Genomic DNA, 12,625 nt, shown 5'->3' with positions numbered 1-12,625 from the left:
TCTGTGCCATCACTTGAAAGATCAATAACATCAACGGGGGCTCTGGTGTATTCTTTGTTGTCCTGATCACTCATATCAGAAAATAGAGAAAGAACCAGTAGAGCTGCGATCAGGCCCAGTTCACAGTAGAGAACGATACTTTCCTGAGTCTCTCTCGTTGTCTCAGGTTCAGGTCGATCCTTCACTGCTGCAAAGAGACCCAACAAATCTGTTTATTAATGTAAAGAAAGAGGTTTATTTATCTGAATAAAGCTGCTGAATTAAACGTGTTAGTAAGTTTAACTTCATGAACCTACCAGTGACATTGAGGTGACATTCCTTAGAGTTCTTCCCATAACTTGTGTCCACTTGACACCAGTACAGCCCAGAGTCATTAGTCTGGAGTCTGGAGATGTGAAGTCTGAGTCGTCCTTCTCTGAGGACGTCTTTGTCCCACTGGACTCGTCCTGCAAAGCGTTCATCCTGATACTCTGGGACCTCCACACCTTCATGTAGACTCAACAGGACTAAGGGTATCTCATCAGCTAACATCTCACAGGAGACATAGAGGGAGTTGTTGGAGTGGTCCGTGCTGGTGGGGAACATCCATTCCAGTGAGATGTTGTGGTTCTCCTCTGCATGATACCAGCTCTGTGTCACATTCACTACAAATGACCCTGCTGAGGAGACAGAGAAGGAGAGGAGGAGGTGACAAAGTGACAGCTTTAACATGGAGCCTTTAGACTCCATCTCCAGATGTTTCTGAGGAGTGTGTGCTGATGCTTCACAGCTGCTTTACAAACACTAAAGTGAACTGACCACAGACACAGGAGGTCAGGATGAAGATCACCAGGATGCTGCAGATCATCTCCTCCCTGTGAGAGGAGACAGAGGAGAAGAGGCTCCAACGTCACATCATCATCACATCAACGATCCACAGTGTGTCTTCACATCCTGTGTTCATCAGATTTGTTGTGGAGATGGATCAATGAAAATGACTCTGCATGAAGGTAAACCACTGTTACCAACAAGCTCCTATTGGCCCCGGATAATTACTATTTAAATTCATGTATTAACTTTTTCCCCCTGGTTTGTGTTTGCGTAACGAGACGTAAGATTCCACCTGACGGATCATTATAGAGAGGAGGGCGGGAGTCACGTAGGGCGCCCTCTAGTGGCCCCTGCAGACATGCTGGCTGAGGTGAATTAACGTGGTGCGCATGCGCGATACTGAGCACCAGATGTGTCAAGTACAAATACTTCGAAGTACAAATACTTCGTTACTGTACTTAAGTAGAAATTTTGGGTATCTCTACTTTACTTGAGTATTGATTTTTCAGACGACTTTTTACTTTTACTCTTTACATTTTCGCGCCAATATCTGTACTTTCTACTTCTTACATTTAAAAAATCGCCTCGTTACTATTTCATTTCGGAAGGTTTTCCGGCTTGTCACTGTTCAAAAACACACAAAAAACTATCCGGATTAATCGCGCCGTCGGGATTTCGTGGATTTGATTGTGGTTGGATGAGAAGTGGAAACATTTACCATCCAGACACCTTATTGGTTTATCACGTGACGCAAATCAGAGTGACGCTGCGTGCGTAAAGTGGTGAAGGATCTTTTTCAGGAGGCAGATCGGTGGTCGCGGTACAAGTTGATCTCAGTTGGTATTTAGCGACATGAACCCTCCTCCTCCCCCCCATGCAGAGTGCATTTAACGTTAAATGACAAAGTGACGTATGTCTTAATGCGAGGCTTTAGAAACGAACACTAAGGGATTCTGTATTTGTTCAATATTTTGATAACCGACCGCTCCCCATCATTATAAAAACGATGCCCCCCGCCCCCTGTTCTTATAGATAAATATAAGAATGCTTTACCAACATTTATAACAAACACACTACACCTCATGCTGTTGTTGAAAACGTTCTTTACTAAATAATAAAGCAGTTTTTTCTTGATGGATCAGGTCTGACATGTCATCAATAATTAGCATATTACCAAACAAACGTCTTGTGTAATCCAATAATCCTCACATAATACATATATGTGTTTACCTTGGACGTCTTGAGTCATGTGACCTGAAGCTCCTCAGTAAACTCCTCAGTGAGTTTCCTTCTGACACACTTACTTAAGTCTAGAATGAGATAACTCTCCCAGACGAGGTTCCTCACGTTCCTCTGTGAAGGTGACGTCCTGCTGAGTGTCAGAGCGCCCTCACAGAGCTGAGACCCAATGAGAAGGAACTCACCACAGTGATCACGAACAACACCCAAAATACAACGACCAAGCAGTACACGAGTTGCTCACTCGTTCTAAAACGGCTTGAGTCTCCTGGGAGGAAGGTTTACAGTAAACAGGTAAACACAAGGGTTGATTGTGATCGTGTCCCTCGACAGCAAATTACTGAGATTTCACGATGATAAACATCCATCCAGCCTGAGAGTCACTGGTTCACTCATAAGGAGAAAAAGTGCTTTTCTATGTTCTTCTCTTTGATTCAGGATGATTCTGAATGGATGTGCTTTGTCAGCGGAGCAAAAGTGAACCATGTGTCAGAGCAGCATCACGTTGAGATGCTTTGATTCTTCTACGAATCAACAAGGTCACACGGAGACGCTGGAAGCTGATCTTTATTCTCATGAACTAGTGGTTCTAAAGTCAACCTGAACACAAAGAGAGAGAGAGAGATACATCACACAACACGTGTAGCGGTTAAAAGAGAACAGATGTACATGATGTCATTCACAGAGGGTCTGCTGTCCGGTTATTGAGTGGAACCAGAGACACCGTCTCAGGGTCCATAAACACTTCGGTATCGACACACAAAGAGATTTGGATCATTTATATGACATTTTTCATTTTATCTTGACCTAAAGTTCACGCTCTATTTCCTCTTTATAAAAACTCTTTGTGGGTGGTGTTTGTAGGAGGGTGGAGGAGAGTCTCCTAGTTATGTCTCAAAGTGAGGACATTTCTTTACCAAGTGTCACAATCAGTGAGGTGAATGTTTCTCTTCCTCGGGTTAAAGTGACTGAAATAAAATCCTAAAACCCCCAAATACTTTAAATACAGTGTGAAGTGAAGTATTTACTGGGAAAAAGAATCAGACGTTTACATATTCTGATGCAAGAATCAGAGTGAACCTTTGTTACTTGACCACTTTCATTTCATGATGCTTGACGTCATCTTCTCATGTGTGTGTGTGTGTGAGGAAATGTGTGTATTGTAACCTCTAGATCCAATCTGGTTCACAACACCCTGACAACAGGAACCTTAAAAATGTAAAAGTGAGACCTTCAGCAGGTGCATGGACCACAAGGTGAGATGATAAAGAACAGAAGATCATCAGCAACAACAACAACAGGAACTTCACATTACAACACACTTAAGGTCAAACCCCAAGTTTCCTGAAGGTCACCAGGAAACCACCTCTCCAGAAATTAGGATTCCATGACATTTTGCCTTCATGCCTCCCAGTAGATGAATCCGACTGAACGTGGTGACCTCACCTCCAGGGTCACGAGGACGACATGTCATTCATTTTGGGAAATCTCTAAACAACAATCACTTTGTTGGCTTTTCACATCATTTCGCACATAAATCCCCAGCCGCGTCTTTTGGGTTTTGTGGTCACGTGACCAAAGGCTAGCTCGGGCACTTCTCCTTCTCCGTGGACATCCTCCCATCATGCCACGCTTCTCTGGTGCTCCTCAGGGCCTTGGTCCTTCTGGGGTCCACCACCACGTAGTCCACACGTGCACGCTCGCCCCGTGCGCGCCCCTCCTCGCCCGCCGCGGCCTGCTCGCCGCCTTCGGCCGCGCTGCGTCTCTGGTTAAAGATTCCTTCATTAAACACTCGGCGGATCCATTTATTGACGCAAAAACAAAAGCGTTCGAAATGTGTCACACATTTAAAAAAACACAATGAGGAACGAATGCACTTATTTCACACCTGGTATTTATTGGAAGTGACGTGTCGCCCTCTAGTGGCTGAACTACCACACGCGAACAATCATTTTGACGGTATCACGCAGACGTTTACACACAGAGAGTCGTGTCACCTGTCGGCTGTGGAGGTCCAGGTCCAGGTACTCCACCTGTTTGTCGCCGACGGCTCGCCGCAGCACCGGGCTGCTGACTCCACCCTCTGAGGCCCGGTGCAGCATGAGCCTCAGGGTCTGTACACACACACACACACACACAATCAGGGGAATGACACCAAGTCAAACCCGGATGAGACCCAGAGGAGCAGAAGGATGGTGGGAGGACAGGGAGAAGGATGCTTGAGGAGAAGGATGCGGTGGTGGAGAAGAAGAAGAAGAAGAAGAAGAAGAAGAAGAAAAGAGACTCAAACGGAGGCGAGCGTTTTACCGGCTCGCCGGCGCTGAAGCTGAGGTTGGAAGTCTTCGTTGTCGTCGTCGTCGTCATGGCGACGCAGCTGTCGTCGGGGTCATCGGAGTCGGAGGAGGGGGACGAGCTGTCAGCGGAGGTCGGCCCGACGGACCGACAACTGGACGGACTGACGCACAATGAAAAATAACAATATAGTTTGGAGCCGCTACGATTGATTTATTTTTATTATGATGAAATATTTAATTTTTATTTTTTTTGAGTTTGTGGCTATTTGTCTTTCTTTTGATGACATATTCACACAGAGTCTGACATTTGAAGACATCAATCCAAACGGTAGAATATTTGAACAGGTTTTCCTTTTACTATCTTTTAAAGAATAAAAAAATAACTTAATTATATTTAATGAATACAATAGCAATAACATTTCAAATTCATGTTATAATATACAGTATATAATAATATAAATAGTGCATTACTTAGTTTTTAATCTTTTGATTTAATGAATCACTGCTCAAACCACAAGGAGGCAGCAGAGAACAAAAGGGCTCACAAAGGCTGCACAAACACACACACACACACTCACTCTCTGGTGAAGGTTCGAGTGACAGGCGAGCGGACAGGGGGCGGGACTTCCTGCCAGTCCTCCTGCATTGGAGTGATGTCCAGAGGAGCTGGTTTCACTGGGAGAAGAGAGGAGAGGTGTTTGGGATGAGATCATTTTTCATATATAAGAAAGGAGAATGAAAAATTAAATATATGAAATCTTTTAAATGCTAAATGCGTTGCAGAAACACTTTCACGACCATCACTAATATTTCATGAGTTTCCAGAAGCTGTAAATAATTCAAACCACAAAGAGGTGACAAACAGAGAGACTGGGAGGGGAACCACACACTGGTTCCTCCTCTGGTTCTGGTTCTGTGGTTTGTTTAATCAGATATTTGATTGCATAATGGGGCTTGCATCACGTGACTCATCATGTGACCACATCAGGAGGCATCACACTCACCCCGGCGGTGTTTCGGTTTCAGGTCGCGGTGGATCGGGGGGGGCATCGCCGCTCCTCCCGCTCCCCCGGGGGAGGTCGCCGTGTTCCTGCGCAGCGGCGGCGGGGTGAGGGGGGCCGAGCTGCGAAAACCCGCGTGGGCGGGGGGGGGCACCCACTTCCCGAGGGAGGCCGGGTCGCCCGTCGCCCCCGGGGCCCGGTGAGCGGGGGGCGAGGGGGCCAGGGGGGTCATGGGGACGTAGTTGGCCTCCTGCAGCTGGACAGAGGGGTCCGAGGGGGGAGGTGGAGGCGCCCTGGAGCAGAAGAAGAAGAAGAAGAAGAAGAGCAAGTTGAAAGGGTTCCATGGGAAGGACAAAGGAGAGTCAAATGATGTCATTCAGCGCAGGTCCAAAGGTCAAAAGGTTCCTCTGCGTCCCTCTGACTGACCTCGCAGCAACGGGAGGCTCGGTGGTGGCGGCGCTCATGGGAACGTAGTTCTCGTCCACATCGCCGTCCTCACAGCAGACACTGCCCAGGGGGACCAGGCCTTTATTCAGCTGGAGGGAGAAGGACCTGCACTTACACGACGACCTAAAGGCCTCCAACGTGGACTCTTTGCTTCCAACATTCTACTCACAAAGTAACTGTTGAAGCGCTCGCTGAAGTCGAACATGCTCGCTCTGTGGCACAGAGACCGAGGGCCGGAAAAGGAGTCGCAACCTGGAACAGGAGCACACGAGTCTGTTTTTATTACGGAGGCTGTTCTGACGCACCGCGAAGGAACCTTTGGAGAACTGAGGAACACGTTAAACCAGCTGAGCTGAGACGTGCGTAGACAAAGAGTCTCTGTTGCATATAGAGGGCAAAGGTCTCGTCTTATTCTGCAGTCCTGGTGCAAACGGTTACAGCCGCGGGGATGTAATCCGCCAACACTGCAGCAACAACAAAGCTACTTGATCTCCTCTCCTTCACAGCCTCTTATTATTATTATTATTATTAATCCGAAGTCCGAATTTACCAAAAGGCTTCCGTGTGTGAGCTGAACAACCGGATATCTTTGTCAGGGTGAAGTGGACAACCAAGAGAAACACATCCACCACAAAGAGACATTAAAGGACCAAAAGGTGGAGACCCCCCCCCCCCCTTCTGATGAGGGACGGACCGTTCGGCGAGGTGTTGCTCCTCGGCAGACCTCCTCCCTCCACACACCCGTCTCTCCTCTCCAGCTCGGGGAAGCAGTGGGGCAGCGTGGCCCTCCGCTGGCCCCCCTGCGAGGCCTCCCCCCGGGCCGCGGCGCCGCGAGGCTTGGGCGGGCGCGGCGGGGCCGTCCGGGCGGCGGCCCGGAGCTCCGGCTGGGTCGGGGAGGACGGGCGGCGGGGGGGCCGCGGTTGGGCGGGGGACGCCGGCCGAGGCACCTGGTAACCCGCGGCGGCGCACGGGTGGGGGCACGGCGGCGCGGCGGAGGGGGGGATCGCCACGGGCCGCAGGCGGAAGTCCAGGGAGTGCTTCCTGGGGTGAGGGGACGGGTGACAGCGAAGGCGGCCGGCCGGCCCCCGGGGGTCAGAGGTCACGCTGGCATCAAAGCCAGAGGAAGAGGAGGAGGACGGAGCCGGCCGGCCGTTGGGAAGCAGCGACGGAGAGGAGGAAGAGGAGGAGGAGGAGGAGGAGGAGGGAGGCGGGAGGTCGTTGCAGTCGGTTTCCAGAGAAGCGGAGGAGCCCAGAGGAGCCCTGCAGACGAGAACAATAAGACTTTAACACCTCAACAAATCTCGAACCGGACCACCTGGACGAGGAGGGACATTCTGGGCGTGACCCAACTAACAAAGACCTCTAATCCCCTTTTTACCAGATTCAACGCGTCTAAACCTGCAAATCAGACTCAGAGTCTCCTTTGAGATGTTTAAAGTAGCATCTCTATGAACACAGGTGTGTGTGTGTGTGTGTGTGTGTGTGTGTGTGTGTGTGTGTGTGTGTGTGTGTGTGTGTGTGTGTTTACCTGTTGTGACTCTGGCAGTGGGACAGCCACAGGTAGTTTTCCTCCAGGTCGCCCGTCGGGCCCCCCGCGCTCACCGGGTCACACGGCTCCGGGACTGACCCCGTTGTTGCCGCGGCGACGGCGGCGGCAGAGCGACTGGCCGCGGCCATCGCTGCGGCGGAGGACGAGCCGGAGACAGCGTGTCTCTGCGCGGCTGCAGATGAGAGGGAAAAGGATCACGTCTTTCACCCAAAACTACTATTATTAAACCTGATGCTCGTTGGGTCGGATTTTAGATCCGTGTCCAGCAAATAAAATGCAGTAATTTGAGAAATATACAGAGCTCACTGGTGTGTAAAGGACCAAACGTTACAAAACGTCCAAATGTCCCCGGTGAGTCACAGACACAGCCGGGACACTTCTGTCCGTCTGTCCTATCTGCGTGTTGTCTCCGTTCCTCCTACTGGTTTTCACGCTGACTCAGCATCAACCCACGCAACCATCCACCCGCCTATGATCCGCCCCCCCCCGTCCCGCTCCCCCCCCGCCCAGCCGCACCGTCCTCCGTCGGGTTGAAGCCACACAGCAGGCAGATGGAGGACACCCAGCGGTTCATGTCCTCCTCGGACTCCGCCACCAGGTACCAGGTCCTCTCCTCCGTCCTCAGGTCGAAGACGAAGCTGCTCTCCAGCTCCTTCTTGGTGAAGGACAGGCCGGCGTCCACCTGAGGGAGGGGGGGGGTTGGGAGGGGAGGGGTGGGGGGGGGGGATTGTAACCCTTTAACGGAATGTAACACAGTAACTATCACTCTATTACTGGCGTTAGCGTGTAAGTCGGAGCGTGCCTGTGAAAGGGTTAGTCAGGTGGTCGGTGGCTACCTGCTCACACAGGCTCAGGTTGATGGTCCGGATGGGCCGGCGGGCCTGCGGGTTCTTGAGGTACTGCAGGACGTCCGACTCGCCGCTCAGCCGCCCGCTGCGCAGCACGAACCAGCGCCTCTTCCACGCCTGGGGAAACAGAGAGGGGCACAGCGCGGGTCACGTGACCCGGGCCGGCTTCACACGTTCAGACCAGAACCACAGCGAAAAACTGAAGAACCAGTCGAACATTTACACCAAATGGCGTTTTTTTCCAAAATGATCAGTTTTACAGATTACAAAGTGTCAGTCGAGTTGTTTCCTCTCTCTCTCAACTCAGTGTTTGTTGCCGTCATGCGCTGAGCATTATGGGTAGTCTCCATCTCCCATGAGCCGTCCACGGGATGACACCTCATATTTCACAGATGACTCCCTGTGTGTGTGTGTGTGTGTGTGTGTGTGTGTGTGTGTGTCAAAGACACATTGTGATTACGCAAATGGGTGAGGCATGAAAAGGGATTTTAATTTAATTACAGCAGGTGTGTGTGTGTGTTTATTGGGGAGGGCCCCAATAAACACACACACACACACACACACAATCTGCACATATGATGATCTCAGTGTTTTTCTGTACAAAGACGTCAGTGAAAAATCTTAAAAAGAGTAGAGACTTAAAACTTTGGGCTGCTGCTTATGTGGATTAATACACTACGTGTGTGTGTGTGTGTGTGTGTGTGTGTAATAAATAGTGTGTTGAATCCTACTTACTCTCCAAACACAGACAGGAAGAGGAAATCTCTGAACAGGAAGTGAGATGGCAGTAGATGTGAGAGTGTGTGTGTGTGTGTGTGTTTAGGCCGCAGCAGGGTGGCAAAAGTTTAAACAATGACAGAAAAGAAATTCCATTGAGCACTTATTCACTTGATCTTGTTTTGCAGTGAACTCCTCCTTCAAAAGGCCGAGTTCCACCAGGCTTTTAGTAAACCTGTAATTCCAATGATTTACAAAGTGTACGTTAGATTTTAACGGGTCTCGGGTCAGCACCACGGACAGCAGCCGCCACTTAAAGAGAAGAAGCGTCAGCAGAAAGGAAACATTTTTCATAACCGGTCCGTTTGTGGAACGGTTTCCGCTGCCGGGCCCAAATGTCAGCGCTGTTTACTTCAGAAGCTTTCTCTGATCTGCTTGTTTCTTTCCTTTGACCCCTGACCTCGAACAGGAAGAGGGCACAATGGACCTTAACCTCCCCCCCCCCCCCCCCCCCCCACCCGCCCGACAAACACCGGATCAACAACCGTCTTTGTTCAATGATCTCTTCCCTCTATCATTCATCCATTCATTCATTCATTCATTCATTCGCCGAAGACAAGGTGGACGGTCCCGCCCCCTAATTGGTCACCAACGGATGTCAATCAGCCTGTGAAGTCTCACACAGTCTGTGATGCCCTCACACATGAAGTGTGAAGGGGGTTACAAATCTTCAAGGAGACCTCCTCTCTTCCAGGCCCAGCTGAGAGCGATTAGTTTATTACGTAACACACACACACACACACACACGCTGCAGTTGAGTGGAGCTAATCTCACCTCTGCTCCACATATTTTCCCTTAATCTTAATCTTTCTTTTCTCTGTTGTTTTTTCCCTCTCTGTTCTTTTCCAGTTACAGTCTTCTTGCTTGTGTGTGTGCGTGTGTGTGTGTGTGTTTGTGTGTGTGTTTACAGAATTGTTTACTGCTCCTAACTGCTGATCTGAAACATCGGCCTTTTATGTGGACAAAATAATAACAGATGCTGAAACAAAATGTCCAACAATCACGAGGACTTCACTACCCACAATCCCCGGGAGCTGACATCGGTGAAGTGTGTGAGGGGGATCGAACATACATTTTTGGGTGAAGAAGAAGAAAACAGGAAGTGCCGTATACCACACAGCCCAGTGTGTGACACACACACACACACACACTCTGCCTGGCCAGCTGTGTGTCTACTGTCAACACACACTCAGACACACACACACACACACACACACACACACACACACACACACACACACACACACAGGGAAGAGCCCATAATGGCTGCAGCAGATCGAATGTGTGCCGTGTCCCCCCCTGTGTGTGTGTGTGTGTGTGTGTGTGTGTGTGTGTGTGTGTGTGTGTGTAACTGCTTCTTCACGTTGTGCAGCCATTGAACAAACAGCCTTCAAGTTGTTCCTGAGTTTATTCAATATTTATTTTTATAACACAATTTCCTTTCAAAATAAGATCCTCTCCCTGAACTGGGATTCAAGCCTTTGTGTGAACTGTCATCACTGGAGGAGGATTCTGCACACGAAGGTTATTCGTTCGCTCTCAAAATGAGTAAAAGTACCAAAAAAAATGCAAAAGTGGGGCTTTTATTCTGCAGTTAACGACTCTCAAATAAAGAAATCGGCCCTTTATTCCGCATCTCATCCCATTGTTCAAATGACGTAGATCTACTTATGGATAAAGTTTATATGGCAACTGATTATTTCGTTTTTTTAATCAGTGATTTTTTAGATGAAAAATAAGTCAAAAATTCAGAATGTGCTTCAAATGAAATGAAACAAAATGAATAAAAGAGAGACTGTGATGCGCCAAAGTAACCCACGAGATCACGTGACACGTTCCGCTGAATCAATTTGTTATTTTAATGGAAACCGTTTAATTAAATCATCTCTTTAGTGACGCCACTCAGCTTCTAGAAACACACAGAATCGACCTGAAAGACACTCATTGCTCTTCATAAAAACTTTTAGTTTTAGTTAGATTCCAGGCAGAAGGACTCACATGGCGGCGCAGCTTCTTCTCCGGGGGGGACTTTCTCAGCCAGCCTTCACACACCACCTCCCCCGCCCCGCTCATGCCGATCGATCGATCCCCTGAAAGCTCCCAATCAGCCGACGCGCTTCCGACTAATCGATCGGGATCCTCTGCAGTCGATCGGCCTGAGGTCCGTGGATCCGATTGTCCTCCAAACCGGGAGGATCCCGCTTCTCGAATCGGTTTCAGAGGCTTCACATCAGCTGGTGCCGAACCACAGTCTGCGTCCTGAAGGAGCCGCTCGGTCACACCTCCTTCTGGGAGGCCTTCAGCTCCTCAGCGGCCGACCACAATGCATTGGCTCGGACATTCCGTCCCTCCTCTGCTCCCTCCTTTCCCACCTCCTCCCTCCTACCCTCCTTCCTCCTCCTCCTCCTCCTCTCTCACTCCGCCCGTTCCTGCGGAGCTTAAAGTACCAGAAGTTTAAGATCTCAGGATGGTTCATTATTGATGCAGTTTAAAAGGTGCTTCTGGTTTTTAACTACTGATTTATCTTCTATTATATATATATTTATATACGCTAAATAATTTCACACAATACAACCCATCAATTACAAGAACTGTAACAAAAATGGGGGAAAAGGGAAAATGAAATCTGAAAAATAAATTATTAAAAGGATCCCTTCAGTAATTCAAATGCGGCTGGAAGTGAATTTCAGAATAGGATTAGAAGTAGTAGGCAACAGAACAACCTTATTATGAAAGTACTATCATTATTATAAATGAACTTATTTACTTCCCATCGGAAGACTGAGGGATAATTAGAAAGGACCCAAACAAATAGAAAGGGGAACTTTTTAAACAAATTTAGATGAGAAAACGAGTGCTGACATCTAGCGGCCACTTCAAAGTACTGCATGTCGAAAAGCAGTTATTTATAAAACATTTAAAAACCACGTGTTAATCTGTCTTTACTGCAGAGTTCTTACATCGTTGATTTTCCTTCTGTCATCTCATGACACTTTGAACCAGCTGCTGACCCTCTACAGAATGTTCATGATAATCAAACACTTCACTTCACTTTGGACACATCATTTATTTCAGTCTTAAAAGTTTATAACAACTTCTGGATAACATAACATGTAAAATGAACAAAAGGAAACGAATACACTTTTTTTTTTAAATCGCACCCCAGCTTGACATCATTAGAATCGATAAAAGCAGTTTAGACTTTGCTGACGTGAAGCTGATTTAAAGCACAGACGCAACCCATCGTGGATTTAACGGCCAGCCAAAGCGGATCTGAAGGTTTTCAGGTGGAAAAACGGGCCCAACAGACTTCACAGCCTTTTTATTTTTAAACTCAAAGCCCAGCACCTGGAAATGTAAAAAACAACAAGAAAAAAAAAACACTAAACAAAAAAGTTTTTTCTAATCAAGGAGCAAAGATTCAATTAAAATCTTCTTTGTTTCTCACAACTATCCGTAAAGACCCCCAATCATTACACGTTCTAAAAATCCCCTTTATTTCAGTTCAACGTCCTACAAATTGAGCGCCGAAGGCGATTGGCGTCGTTAATGCAACACGAGACTGTCGTGTTCGGGGGGGGGAAGTGGCTCCGTTTGCGCTTTAGAATTCAGTGAAGTGCCTCCGCTCAGCCGAATAAAGTTCATATACCTTTGTATCCT

General features: G+C 48.2%; 1 protein-coding gene across 1 annotated transcript; it reads right to left on the bottom strand.

Moving 5' to 3' along the window:
• Positions 1-2,598: 2,598 nt before the first annotated feature.
• On the bottom strand, positions 2,599-11,355 carry LOC119222902 (GRB2-associated-binding protein 1-like). Its single transcript, XM_037479884.2, has 12 exons — positions 10,964-11,355; positions 8,177-8,305; positions 7,857-8,022; positions 7,320-7,512; positions 6,486-7,051; positions 5,961-6,043; positions 5,771-5,880; positions 5,348-5,637; positions 4,922-5,018; positions 4,357-4,504; positions 4,047-4,163; positions 2,599-3,814 (listed from the first exon to the last, which is right to left on the bottom strand). The coding sequence occupies exons 1-12, from the start codon at positions 11,036-11,038 to the stop codon at positions 3,632-3,634; spliced, it is 2,157 nt and encodes a 718-aa protein (XP_037335781.2). The 5' UTR covers positions 11,039-11,355; the 3' UTR covers positions 2,599-3,631.
• Positions 11,356-12,625: the final 1,270 nt, after the last annotated feature.

The sequence above is a fragment of the Pungitius pungitius genome, chromosome 1, assembly GCF_949316345.1.
Source record: "Pungitius pungitius chromosome 1, fPunPun2.1, whole genome shotgun sequence".
Lineage (NCBI taxonomy): Eukaryota > Metazoa > Chordata > Actinopteri > Perciformes > Gasterosteidae > Pungitius > Pungitius pungitius.
The sequence above is the reverse complement of the archived record's forward strand: the minus strand, read 5'-3'. Positions and strand labels throughout refer to the sequence as shown.

Coding starts and splice junctions, on each gene's coding strand:
- LOC119222902 (XM_037479884.2), bottom strand. CDS start 11,038: ATGAGCGGGGCGGGGGAGGTGGTGTGTGAAGGCTGGCTGAGAAAGTCC. Junction 6,044..6,485: donor GAGCAACACCTCGCCGAACG/GTCCGTCCCTCA, acceptor CTCCTGTTCCAG/GTTGCGACTCCTTTTCCGGC. Junction 3,815..4,046: donor TGGACCTCCACAGCCGACAG/GTGACACGACTC, acceptor ATCTTTAACCAG/AGACGCAGCGCGGCCGAAGG.